The sequence below is a fragment of the Gekko japonicus genome, unplaced genomic scaffold (assembly GCF_001447785.1).
Source record: "Gekko japonicus isolate JY-2015 unplaced genomic scaffold, Gekko_japonicus_V1.1 scaffold1439, whole genome shotgun sequence".
NCBI classification, from domain to species: domain Eukaryota; kingdom Metazoa; phylum Chordata; class Lepidosauria; order Squamata; family Gekkonidae; genus Gekko; species Gekko japonicus.
Window position 1 is genome coordinate 135,792 of NW_015172598.1, and position 13,149 is coordinate 148,940.

The 13,149-nt window shown below is 44.5% G+C and overlaps 1 protein-coding gene across 3 annotated transcripts in view; it reads right to left on the reverse strand.

Annotated features, from left to right (window-relative positions):
* The window catches only part of ALKBH3 (alkB homolog 3, alpha-ketoglutarate-dependent dioxygenase), a 46,952-nt gene extending 40,808 nt beyond the window's left edge, over nt 1–6,144 (reverse strand). For all 3 annotated transcript variants that reach the window (XM_015421559.1, XM_015421560.1, XM_015421561.1), the window contains exons 1-3: nt 6,098–6,144; nt 4,274–4,401; nt 3,738–3,853 (exon numbers count right to left, since the gene is read on the reverse strand). In XM_015421559.1, the coding sequence (XP_015277045.1) occupies nt 3,738–3,853; nt 4,274–4,352 (195 nt within the window). In that variant the 5' untranslated portion in view covers nt 4,353–4,401; nt 6,098–6,144. The remainder of the gene's footprint in view (nt 1–3,737; nt 3,854–4,273; nt 4,402–6,097) is intronic.
* Between the last annotated feature and the right edge of the window lie 7,005 nt (nt 6,145–13,149).

Genomic DNA, 13,149 nt, shown 5'->3' on the forward strand with positions numbered 1-13,149 from the left:
TCCTCCCCCCTCCTTTCCCCTTCCCCCCCTCGAACCAAGAACTAGAACTAACACCAAAACACATCCCCAACCTCACACAGAGGTTAACACCTGAATAATGAAAACAAAACAAACGAGAAACCTTACAAAAAAGGATTTCTCTTATCCAGGTGATGTAGAACAACAGAGGAGCAAGAGACTCCAATCATCCCCCCCCGACCCTCCAAAAAAAAAGAAAAAAAAATGTTTGCAGGTGGAACAGTCAAAGTTTAAAAGACCTTAGGTGCACACGGCAGCTTTCAAAAACGTGTATAACTTCAACACATTCAGGAGCGGTGTTTTGGACTTAATCTCTTCCAGCGTTTTTGCCCAGCGAGGTAAGTATCAGCCGCTTCTGGGTGTGTGCGCAGCTCCGTTGGTAAGTCAAGATGAAGCTTTTGCAGCAGTGATGTTCCAGATAATAAATCAGTTGCCGTGAGCGTTTCATTATTCTTGCGAACCGTCAGTCTGCTCGGTGGTGACCAGCGATAGGTTATCTTAGCTTCTTGTAAGCGTTTGGTAATGAGCTTCATGTCCCTGCGACGTTGCAAAGTCTCTGGGGACAAGTCTTGGAAGACTTGAATTTTTTTGCCTTCATGAACAAACAGATCGCTATTTGATGCTTCTTTAAGTATTTTGTTCCGGGTACGATAGTCTGGGAATCTGGCCACTATATCTCTTGTAAGATTAGAGGTGCCTGGTTTGCGTGCACCCAGTCTATAGGCGCGTTCAATAAGCGGCGCAATTCCCTCCTCCAGATTTAAAATGGATGCCAACCACGTTGCTAGAAAAATGGGAAGATCAGTTTCTCCTTCGCAGGACTCGGCAAAGCCTCTAAATTTTAGGTTGTGAAAACGCGAGGCGTTATCAAGTTCCATAATCTTTGATCTGGCCCATGTTTCGCTAGTTTGTAGGTCTTGAACTTCATTTTGTAGAGTTATACTTTGTTCGAGCACCGTTTCGGCCGTTTGAGAGATGGCCTGAACGGTTTCAGTAAGGTCTTGCAATTGGTCTGCCATCGGTTTAAGTAGATTTTCTACCCGATGCGCAAATCGGTCTTCTAAGTTGTCTAAAAGAGTAATTACCTCTGGCGTGAGTTGTAAAGCTTCGTCCTCCGTGTCGGAAGCCGCGGCAGCCGCCATTTTGGCAGATAAACGGGCTTCTGAAGAGCGGGAGTTTTCCTTGGCTGCCCTCGGAAAATATGCCTTTACCGATGCTGTAGAGGCGTTTGAGGTTTTAGATCTGCCAGTAGTAAGTTTACCCATCTTTGGATTGAGGAATAAAGACCAGTTCCACGTTTAAAATAGCTTTTTTAGAGAGTCAGAGCGGGAGCCGAAGTCTCAGACGTCCATACGCTACCAGCGCGACGCCACGCCCCCCGCTTATGTTTATTTCTGCAAGCAGAGACTGCCAAGAAATCTCACTTCAAGTTTTAAAGACCTGTCTGAATAACATAAACTGTTACTTGTTTGTGACAAATTATCTGCTGCTTATTTTGTTACTTGTTCACCTCATAAGTCCTAAACCTGATTCCTACCTGACCATTTCCCCTTAAAGTGAAATAAAACACTTTGTTAGCTTTGATTTACCATCAGCCTCAGATTTCAGTCCCTCCTCTCAGTTCCCTAAGCTGGGTCAGCAATTCCCAATATACATTCAAATGAGTAGGTGGGACAGTCAGAGAAAAATGAATAAGAAAGGAAAAGGGGCTGCTCAGCTAAAAACAATATAAAGGGAAATCCTATGAGGAAGGGTGAAATTGTCATAGAACCTCTCTCAGCAGCAGCAGAGAGACAATTGAGGGAAGGATGCCCTGGAAAAGGCAGGAAACAGCATGGGGGAGGGGGATGGAGCTCCTTTGGGCATCCTGAGCTTCAAAAAAAATCTGTAGCAGGCTTATGAGTGTGCAGTATCCATGTGTTGTACGCAGAGTTTATGAAACACTTTATACTCTGCCACTGACTAACAGTTTGAACTTAGTATGTACACTCAGCACTTCCATAATACATATGTTAAGTGTCATTTATTATTCTAACATCATGAATGTATTCAGGTATTAACTTTGGTTCATTTGTGACTGTTGTTTGGATGCATGCTGGGAAGGTAAAATGCTGAAAGAACAAAATGTTAACTTGCTATTTTTGCTGAGGCCTATGGCCTTGGCAGGCCAGCTATAACTGCACATGTCTCAAGGCAACTTCTAGATGGATTCCATCTGCACCTGCACATTCCAGGTCTCTTGGGGCGGGATTATCATGTTGTTAGCCAAATTACCTTATTTTATTAAGAAGCTTGAGGGAATTATGATTATTAAATGGAAATAGGAATTAAATATAGGACCATAACCTATGTATACAGGAGTCAGAATTCCCAGTGCCCAGGAATAACAGAGACTGAGTAGCTAAAATAATGACTTCTTTACTAACGATTCTTTTTTAAAAAAATTATTAGGATATAATAATAAGTAAAATTATACGTCATATAACAAACTATTCATATCCTTTTATCCAAATATCTCCCCCCCTTATGACTTCCCACAGTGCTCAAACCTCTATTACTTTCTTGAATTTTTTCTCCTTTTCCAATTCATTAACAACATAATTCTTTCGGATAACGTATCTTTTTATCTGTTTATCTATGATAGGTACACTTAGCACTTCCATAATACATGGAACTTTGGTTCATCTGTGACTGTTGTTTGGATGCATGCTGGGAAGGTAAAATGCTGAAAGAACAAAATGTTAACTTGCTATTTTTGCTGAGGCCTATGGCCTTGGCAGGCCAGCTATAACTGCACATGTCTCTGGCTAAACAAAGAACAATGGCACCTTGTAAACCATATCAGCTATACAGATACTTTTAGAATTTTACAGTCTAAGAGAAAGAAACACTTATTGTTCAGCTAAAAGAAAAAACTTTACTTGGGAAAGCCCAGCCTAAAAGGTTTTCCGCCAATCAGAGACCTGTTAGGTCAGAGTGCTGATGTTTGATGGAACCAATAATCTTGTTTTATTTGTGTGTGTCATCTTGAGTATAAAATCCTATGTCACCCATTATAACACTTGAAGAGTCTGTTGGTATTCAGGGATCCAAAACCTTGAGATCTGTACTCTTCCTTTATTAATTAATAAATATTCTAGTGAATTCCTCTCTACAGGACTGTGTCGTGTGTTTGTCAAATTGGGTTGGGAAACACAACCAGAGGCACCCTTTGTGTCTTGCACATGTGTTACTGCACAGGCACCACAATGATGAACTCTACTTAAAGCCTCCGGAGAACCGCTGCCATTCAGAGCAGACAATACTAGCCTAGAAGGGCCAGTACAGGGCAGGTTCATGTGCTGGCAAAGCACATTATGTGCTCTGCTGATACAACTAGACCTATCAGAGGCCCAACTACCATCCAGGACTGGGTTTTGGCTAGCTAACCAGAAAACTGTACTGACTGGATAGTGGTAATAGGAACATAACCACAGAAACTACCACTTTCACAAACCAACCAGCTACCCTGACAATATAGCTGACATCCATGACAAATAAGGAATAGCAGAAGTTTTAGAACATAAAGCAAGGAAACAGTAAAGCTATTATATCCCAACCAGTACATAACTCACGGCATTGACAATGAATTGGACTGAGGTACACTTTTTAAGCATCTGTATGAAGCAAAGAATAACCATTCTTTTTTCTAAAACGATAAAAACCGATTTGATACATACCTCTTGTGGTGCTTTAAAAACAAATTGCCTTTCAGATGGAATCAGCTTCTCTCTTCTCACCTCGGACTGTGCAATGCTTGAAAGAACTTGATTACTGGGATTGGAAACCCCCGAAGCTAAGACAAAAAGGAAACAGATCAGCCAAACCATTTAAAATGTAACATATATGCTGGAGACAATTAAAATAGGGAAATATATATTTGCATGTCAATTCAGTGTAGGCTGTTCTATCTCTACAAGTACATATGCACTACAAACCAGTTTACTCATAATGCCCCTCCCCCCAGTCACGGAGCCCTTCGTTCTGTGAGGGGGCCGTGTGTTTACCAACAGACACAGAGAACGAGTGCACCAAGTTATTACTGTCCAGATTATCTGCTTAGATTAACAGAAGTAAGCGCAAACGTGAAGAATTTACTAAACTAGGGGTTGCTGCAAAGGTTACAAGACAACTTATCCTTTGAACGTTTGAATGTGCTATATATGCACATTATCAGTTCATTTTTGTACATTGAAACAGAGAAATAGGATCTTGCCTGCACGAGAGGCTGTTCTTATGTTAGCAGGGCCAGCCCAGCCACCCTGTACTCTAGCTCTTTGTCTTTTATCTTCCATAATTCTTCACAGAATCTTCCAGGCTTTATAACAGATTTAATGTTCTTTCCTGTTACAAACACAAGGTCAAAGTACTTAAAGCTGGGTTCAACCTTTAATCCACTACTGCCCCCAAGTACCTATTATCATCAATCCCCCCAATTAATTAAAATATTTATATGCCACTTTTCCCATCAACCATGGTGGCTTATCCAAGTGTCATTTTTTCCTTGTAACAAGTAATTAAAATTAAAAAGTGAAGCAAAACACAGCTATACAACCTTCTTTCAAAAACCATAACATCCTTATATAGTTAACTACAAATGGCTCACCTAAGAAGATCAGCCTTACATTTCTTACAGAAGGCAGACAGCAGGATCCCCTTTGCACCTCCCTGGGGAAGACATTACAATGCAACTGTAAAGCAGAGAAACCCTGCTAAGGTCAGCTTGAAGGGTTCGACCAGGAGGCAACCATGGGAGGGTCTGAGGTGGCGACCAAGCTCAAACAAGCACACTAGTAAAAAAATAGGACATAATTGGTGGGGGGGGAGCAACATTTATATACATACAACACAGAGATGAAGCATACATGGCCAGTTTGGAGTAGTGGTTTGGTGGAGAGCCCGTTTAGTGTAGTGGTTAAGAGCAGTGGACGCTAATCTGGAAAACCGGGTTTGATTCCCCACTTCTACAGCCAGCTGGGAGACCTTGGGTCAGTCACGATTCTCTGAGAGTTCTCTCAGCTCCACCTACCTCACAGGATGTCTGTTGTGGAGAGAGGAAGGGAAATAGATTGTAAACTGCTCTGAGACTCCAAGTGAAGGACGGGGTATAAATCCAACTCTTCTTCTTCTTACAGTTACCGAATTAGGAAACTAGATAAATATATAAACATAAGCCTGAAATGTACCTAGAAAAGCAAGTTACCTTGTATGAAATGTTCTTTTTATGCCCTGTTCTTTTTAGAATGTTTTTTTAATGTAGTTGTTCACCAACTCAGTGACCAACATTCAATGACACATATGATTCCTATCAGTCAGCTGCTTAATGTTAGGCTTGATTCCTATTTAATGTGTACCTATGTTTATGGGCTTGCTAGAAAAACCTGGGATTTTATCCTCAGAATGGGGCAAAGCAGTTTACTCCATTGATTGCCTAAAGCCAGTGCAAGTCCCCCACCATGATTTGTAGATGGTTTCCTGGAGGAACATAAGGGCCCCATTAAGAATCACTAAGTTAAGCGATTTAGACACATTAAAGTACCTGCAACTTCTAGAGACCTACTGCTGTGCAACATTTAAGAACACCACCACGAGCCCTCAGGGGAAACCTCAAAACATCCGCGAGCCTCTGGCAACGTTGTCTTAACCTCTCTCCAGCCCTAATCGCCACACATTCGAAGGCAGCACAAGAAGGAAGGGAGAACGAAGGCGAAAAGTAAGGCCGGAGTCCCATGCCCATTTGGGGCTTGTAGCTGAGTAGACATCCGCAGAGCTGGGCTATACATTTAAACAGACAACCCAACTGGGGGGCGGACGAATACAAATGTGGTTCTTCGTTAAACAAGGGAAAGGGTGTGCGTGTGCTGTGGACACGCAGGGGGGATCTCCCCCAAGAACGCAGAAACGAGAAAGGCTCGCACTGAAGACTGCCCATATAACAGCAACGTCACATTCACTCACCAATCTCCAATTGCCACCGCTCCTCCCTCGTCCCCTCAGCGCCACACTCACCCCCGACACCCTCTGCAACTACTAAACTCACCCAGCAACGAAGAGCGCCTAAACTCCGCAGCCGGCCTTCAGGGACTGCGCACGCAACTTCAGACTCCGCCCCGGCGTCCTGGACGAATCGGGACGGGCCAGGAGTGCTGACCAGGGGAAGCACCGCCCCCTGCCGCCTGACTCCGGCCACCAGCCGTCTAAACCGGTGCGCAAGGTGAGGTCGACTGGGGCACTGCGTCTCCAGCAACAACGTCAAAAGGAACGCTCGGCGGCTCTGTGCGGGACCGATGTTCATTCTCGTCAATGTGTTCCTGCACTTTTAAATGGCTGGTTTTAGTACTATAAGTGGTTTAGACTTCATGGTAGTTGTTGTAAGCCGTCTTGAAATGTCTTGATTGAGACGAAAATGAAAACCTGTAATGTCACTAAACGAGCCCGGAGCTGGAATCTGTGGATCGGAACTCGGAGTCAAGTCCCTCCGTGGGCAGATAAGCTTGTGGAGGTAAGTAGATCAGAATGTACTTATATCCGGATTTTCTTCATAGTACATCCCGTTTGGATAAATGGAGTTTACTGCCACACCAAGGGATGTACTAAAAGGAATGATATTGGACAAGAATCCATGATCGACAACATTTTATAAGCTCTCGTGGTGTAGGGGATGTGCTAAAGTTAATGACAAAAATGCCCAGTGGGATTAATAAGAGGTGCTTGAAAGCTTATTAACATAACAGGAGCTATGAGAGTCAATTGACTTGCAGGGGTTCCATTGAAACACATTACAGTACAGAAAAGTTGAAATAAAAATGCAAAGTGGCTTTGGAGAAACCCGCTTTGGGCCTGGAATGACAACCCCTAGAGTGGAATATTGTCCCTGGAACCAGATAAACTGCTGTGGGACTGGTATTTGTGGCTCCCATTGCATCCAGTGAGCCTCCTTATTCTGGTACTCATGATGTTTTGTCTTCACATATATCGTAAAACATCATCATGTGACATGTTAATTTGCTGTTCAGCCTCTGTCTATAAGTTTGAACTCTTACCTTCCATTCCAACGTATTTGGAAAAGAGTGCATGCACACGAAAGCTCATACCTTGAATAAACCTTCGTTGGTCTTAAAGGTGCCACTGGGTTCAAACTTTGTTATACAGGGAAGAAGACATCCTACCTTCCCTTGAGTTAATTTGCTGTTTGCTTTGTGTTACTGGGGCATGATTTGTTAGGACTTGCCTTTGTTCAGAGTGCCTTTCTGAAGGGCACTGAAGATCCTGTCTCTGCAAATGTTTGTATGTTCATAGCAATTAAGATTCAGTTATACCTGTGGTTGTAAAATGTTTGGGTTTGTGATAAATGCTGCCTTGAATGTTTTCTTTTTGAAGCAATTTCATAATTGCTTAAAAGGCACAATGGTGCTGTCATTTATTGACTTGAATAACCCAGGGTTCTGCTGGGTTACACATGGTTCTAGCCTTAACTCCAGTGAAGTCATAGCTCTGGTTCCTTATTCCTGTCACATGACTTGTATCTGACACTGATGTTAACACACTTTGACCTTTCTAAACTCAGGTCTACTCAGTTCAAAGACCACTGCTTTATAGTATCCTGAAGGGGGGGCAGGGAGAACCAGCTTTTGGAAGAAATGCACATCCTCCAAGGCCATGGTATAAGCTTTTAAGATAGGGTCTGTGAGACCCAGGTTCAGATCTCCATCTTGAAATGGAAGCTCACTAGGTGGTTTTGGACCAGTCACATACTTTCAGCCTAACCTACCTCCCAGGCTTATTGTACGGATAAAATGGAAGATTTGTATTCACTTACTGTGAAGCTTCCTTCAAGTACAAAAGGATATCATGCCCAGAGCCAAAGAAGAATAAGGATGCCAGGAAAATCTTGGACCTCAAATGGCTAAACAATTGCATCAGGACTAGAATGTTCAGGATGAAAAGTCTGAACTCCACTCTGGCAGATGTTCAAGCAAAGGATTTCCTGGCATCCATCAATCTATAGGAGGACCATTTACACATCCCAATTCAAGAGGCTCACTACAGGTTCCTACGCTTTGCGTATGATGGGAAGCACTTCAGTACCAGTGTTGCCTTTCTGCCTGAAGTCATTCCCAAGAAGGTTCAACAAGTTTATGGTGGCCATTGTACCATACCTGAGACTTCAGGGAGTGTGGCTGTCACCATCTCTAGATGACATCCTTGTCAGGGCCCCTTCTTACCAGCAGAGCGGGGAAGCATTAGAGATGGTGGTGACTTTTTTTTTTTAGGGACCATGCCTTCGTGGTCAACATAGAGAAGGGCACTCTAAATGCCTCTCAATCATGGGTACATCTGGGGGTGCAGATAGGCACTTGGGAGAGATAACATACAACTTCTAACCATAGACAGGCTGAAAAAATGCAAGATAGAGGGTATGGTACTGGCCAAGCTACTGAGCATGGTGGTGTCAAGCCATGAAGTTCTTCAGTGGTCAAGGTTCCATGTCGGACCTCTACAGACATTTTCCCTTACCTTACCAGGATGTGGTGGCCAGTTAGGGCTACAAGCTGGTACAGTTGCCAAAACAACTTCAGCATCAGTGCAGTGGTGGCTGGAACCCTTTTTGTTTCCAATGGGGATCCCCGATCTGAAATCTAGAGAGGATGGTGATGACCACAGATGCAAGTCTGCCAGGGTAGAGAACCCACTCTCAAGGGACAATGACACAAGGGGTTTGGTCTCAGGAAGAGACCTCACTGAGTATAAAATTTTTAGAACTCAGAGCCACCAGACAGAAGGCAGAATTGGTGTTGATACCATACTTTTGGCCACCAAGAGCTTAATTTCAGGATCTGAAGAGATTGTTGATCCATGGTGCCTACCACTGGGAAAGGACTTATTGACACTAGGATTGGCACAACATCCTCTCCCAGCCCTCCTAAACCTAACAGCCAGGAGGTCGAGTGGAAACAGCTAGAAGAGTTGATTTACCCTGACAGGGTGAGAGACACCGTATTAGTTTTCTAGGAAGAGCTCCACAAATAGGGTATATAACACAACCTGTTGGGTCCTTCACTCTTGGTGTTCAGAACATGATTGGGAACCATTAAATGCATCAATTAGAGGCGTCTTAGCTTTCTCCAAGATGGTTTGGATAGAGGGCTAAGCGTGAGTACATTAAAGTGACAGGTGGCAGCCATATTGGCAGTGATAGGGGTAGGAAGGGAAGTCCCTTCAATTGCCATCCACACATTAAGAGATTCCTAAAGGGTTACTACATGGTCAAAACCGCCACAAGTGCAGAGGTTTCTAACTTGGAACCTACATAGGGTCCTGAGAGCATTGTGTAGAAAACCTTTGAACCCATGGAGTCTCAAGGAATTAACATTCAAGGCCTTGTTTTAGCAGGCATAATATCAACTAGGCAGGTGTCTGAATTGAGGACTCTGTCAGTTGACAGGGAACTTCATGTCTTCCACAATGATAGGGCGATGTTATGTTCGGATCAAGCTTTCGTTCCCAAAGTTAATCCAGTTCCTTTGCAAGTCAGAGATCATTGTCTTACCTTCCTTTGTCCCAATCATAGGCATGACAAGGAAAGGGAATGGCATTGCCTAGATATACTTAGGGTATTCAGTTTTTACATTGACAGGCCAAGTAGTGGCATGATTCAGATACCCTATTTGTTTCCTTTAGAATATTTTCCTTAGGTCAACTGGTATTGCCTTTTATCTTGAGTAAGCGGTTTTAGGGGTGACATCATTGTTGCATGCAAGGCTCAGGGGCTGAATCCACCCAAAGGTGTTGCAACATATTCTCTGTGGGGGGGTGCTACGTCATCAGCTTCCAGATCATTTCCCATCCTTGGGAGACGATAGGTACAGTGGCCAATTGGAAGTCTGTGCACTCTATAGAGTAGAGTGCTAGAGAGTAGAGAAGCTGACCTTGGCTGTGGCGGCCTTTCTTTGGGGTGTGCTGCAGCACACTCTATAGCTAGAAGATGGATTTCTCACCCTGGGGCACACTGATATTTTATGTCCCAAGAGTAAGGACTGCCTAACTCCCAGGACCACCAGAGAATGGAAGATTTGCATTCACTTACCGTAAAGCTTCCTTCTCTGTGGTCCGGGAGTGGGGCGGTCCTACCCACCCAGTTTTGGGGGGCAGCTTCTGGAGGTTATTTTGGAGGAACATTTATGAAGTTTCTCTGAGACGCTAAAAGAAAAAATTGTGAGTTCTTGGGTGAGTGAGCAACAGAAGGTTTCAACCTTGGTCTACACCCGCTGGAGCGGCATAAAAGTTACAAGGCTGGTGGCCCCGAAAATCGAGTTTCACTATGATGGGGAGAAGTGTTTTTTCTTTTCCTTAGTGTGATGTCAGGGGATGCGTGGCTTGGAGACGACTGGGATGTTCCCAGGGGACAGGCCCCTCCCCTTCCTGGATTGATCTGAGGAAACTGACCCTGTTCCAGATGAGGAGCCTATTCCCAAGAGTAAGGAGTGCCCCACTCCCAGGACCACTGGAGAAAGGAGGACAGGAGAAGTTGTCCACTGTAGAGAAAGACGTAGTTTTCCTAGACAGAGGCCGCAGGACAGGGAGGAGGAGAGGAGAATAATGTAAGCTGCTTTGGTCTCCACTGTGGAGAAAGATGAGATATATATTAAGTAGATAAAAATATAGCTGAAGAGTGGAGGCATATAAAGGTTAGGTTGGTGAAGGCTGAGAAAGTGGAAAGTGTGGGGAGGGGGAAACAGGGAAAAGCAAGGTACCCCTCCCCCAAGTCCTTGAAGGTTACCTGCCTTGCAAGTGGACCTGGCCAAGTGGCTAATACCACACAAGTAGGCCACAGTTTTCCTAGGCAGAGGCTGCCGGAGATGGGGAGAGGGAAAGCGTAGGACAGAAGGGCAGATAAAGGTAGATTGGCTGTTGGATGGGAAGGAGTTAGGGTTGCCAACTCCAGGTTAGGAAATCCATGGAGATTCAGGGGCTGGAGCCAGGGGAGGGTGGGCTTGAGGAGGGGAAGGACTACAGAGTGGGGGTATCATGCCGTAGACTTCACCCTCCAAAGCAACCATTTCCTCCATGGGAACTAGGGTTGCCAACCTCCGGGGGGGGTCCCCCCCTGGAAATAACCCAGAATTACCCACTGCTCTCTAACAGAGATCAGTTCCCCTGGTGAAAATGGCTGCCTTGGAGGGTGAATTCTGTTGCACTGTACCCTGCTGAGGTAGCTTCCCTCCCCAATCCCCACCCTCCCAAGGCACCACCCCCAAATCTTCAGGAATTTTCCAGCTGGGAGCTGGCAACCCTAAGGGGGAACTAATCTGTGTGGTTGGGAAATTTGTTGTGATTCTAGGAGATCTCCAGTCCCTACCTGGAGCCTGGAAACCCTAGAAGGAGGGGGGCTACAGGGGCCTTCAGGAAAGGGAAAAAGGAAATGATATGCCTCCCACAAGTCCTTGCAGGTTCCAACTTGTTCCCTTTAATCCTTATTTCTCACAGCCAGGATGCTATACTACAAAGAAAGAGCTTTAGATGGTATATCACATCCAGGGGAAAGTGAAACTAGGATCAGGGAATGCATTAACAACCCTATGAAGGACTACAGAGTGGGGGTATCATGCCGTAGACTTCACCCTCCAAAGCAACCATTTCCTCCATGGGAACTAGGGTTGCCAACCTCCGGGGGGGGTCCCCCCCTGGAAATAACCCAGAATTACCCACTGCTCTCTAACAGAGATCAGTTCCCCTGGTGAAAATGGCTGCCTTGGAGGGTGAATTCTGTTGCACTGTACCCTGCTGAGGTAGCTTCCCTCCCCAATCCCCACCCTCCCAAGGCACCACCCCCAAATCTTCAGGAATTTTCCAGCTGGGAGCTGGCAACCCTAAGGGGGAACTGATCTGTGTGGTTGGGAAATTTGTTGTGATTCTAGGAGATCTCCAGTCCCTACCTGGAGCCTGGAAACCCTAGAAGGAGGGGGGCTACAGGGGCCTTCAGGAAAGGGAAAAAGGAAATGATATGCCTCCCACAAGTCCTTGCAGGTTCCAACTTGTTCCCTTTAATCCTTATTTCTCATCACAGCCAGGATGCTATACTACAAAGAAAGAGCTTTAGATGGTATATCACATCCAGGGGAAAGTGAAACTAGGATCAGGGAATGCATTAACCACCCTATTTCTCCTTCAGTTTTTCCAATAGCAGGGGGAGTGAAGTAAAAATAGAGAGAAGTACAGGGCTGTATGAACGTCTTGCCCAGCAACCAGTGCTAGACTGCTGAGGACTAAGCAAGGAGACTAATCCAGCCTCAGAGGTTAAGTCTGATAATATCCTGTGTGTGGTGTGGTATTCTAACACATCCCCTTAGGACTCTGTTTTTACCACAGGGAACTGTTGGTATTGATCTTAAGCAGAGAGATCTTAGCAAGGAATTGACTCCTCCCACTGAGTCGTTCTCCTTGTTCCGCTGCTTCCACAGGCCACAAATAACAAATTTCCCCAAATACATGGCAAAATGAGACAGCGAGTTTGGCAGTTGTCTGATTAGCCTAAGTCAGCCTCTGTAGAAGTATCAGAAACCTCTCCCTCTGCATGGGAGGAAGAAGCAAAAATTTAGAAATCTTATTGACCACAACTATGCAAGCTCTCTTTTTACCTTGGTACACATGAGCCCAAAGCTTGGGGCTTCATTTGGAGCCATTTGAGTCTGCAACCTCAATTTCAGGAAAAAAATGTTTTTTAAAAAAATCTTGAGGAATGCAGCATACAATTGATACACAGAAAACACATTGTTGAACAATTTAGGACTACAACTGAGCACAGGAAAATCAAATATGTAAACATATATGCTCCTTCTGTAGAGTTCAATTAATTTAAATGTTAACTTAATGGTTCCAGACTTCTTGTTCGGATTCTGTCAATCTCAGTTTTATCATCTTATTCATTTGGCTGGTTATCTTCAGACCATGTGCCTGTGTCTTAAGACTATCAGCTCTTTTAAAGCATGACCCCAAATATGGCTGCCCCACTTCTTAGAGAGATCTCCCCACAAATCCTAAAAAACAGTCCCTCTGTTATTTCACCAAGGCATGGAAAGAGAAACTTAAAAC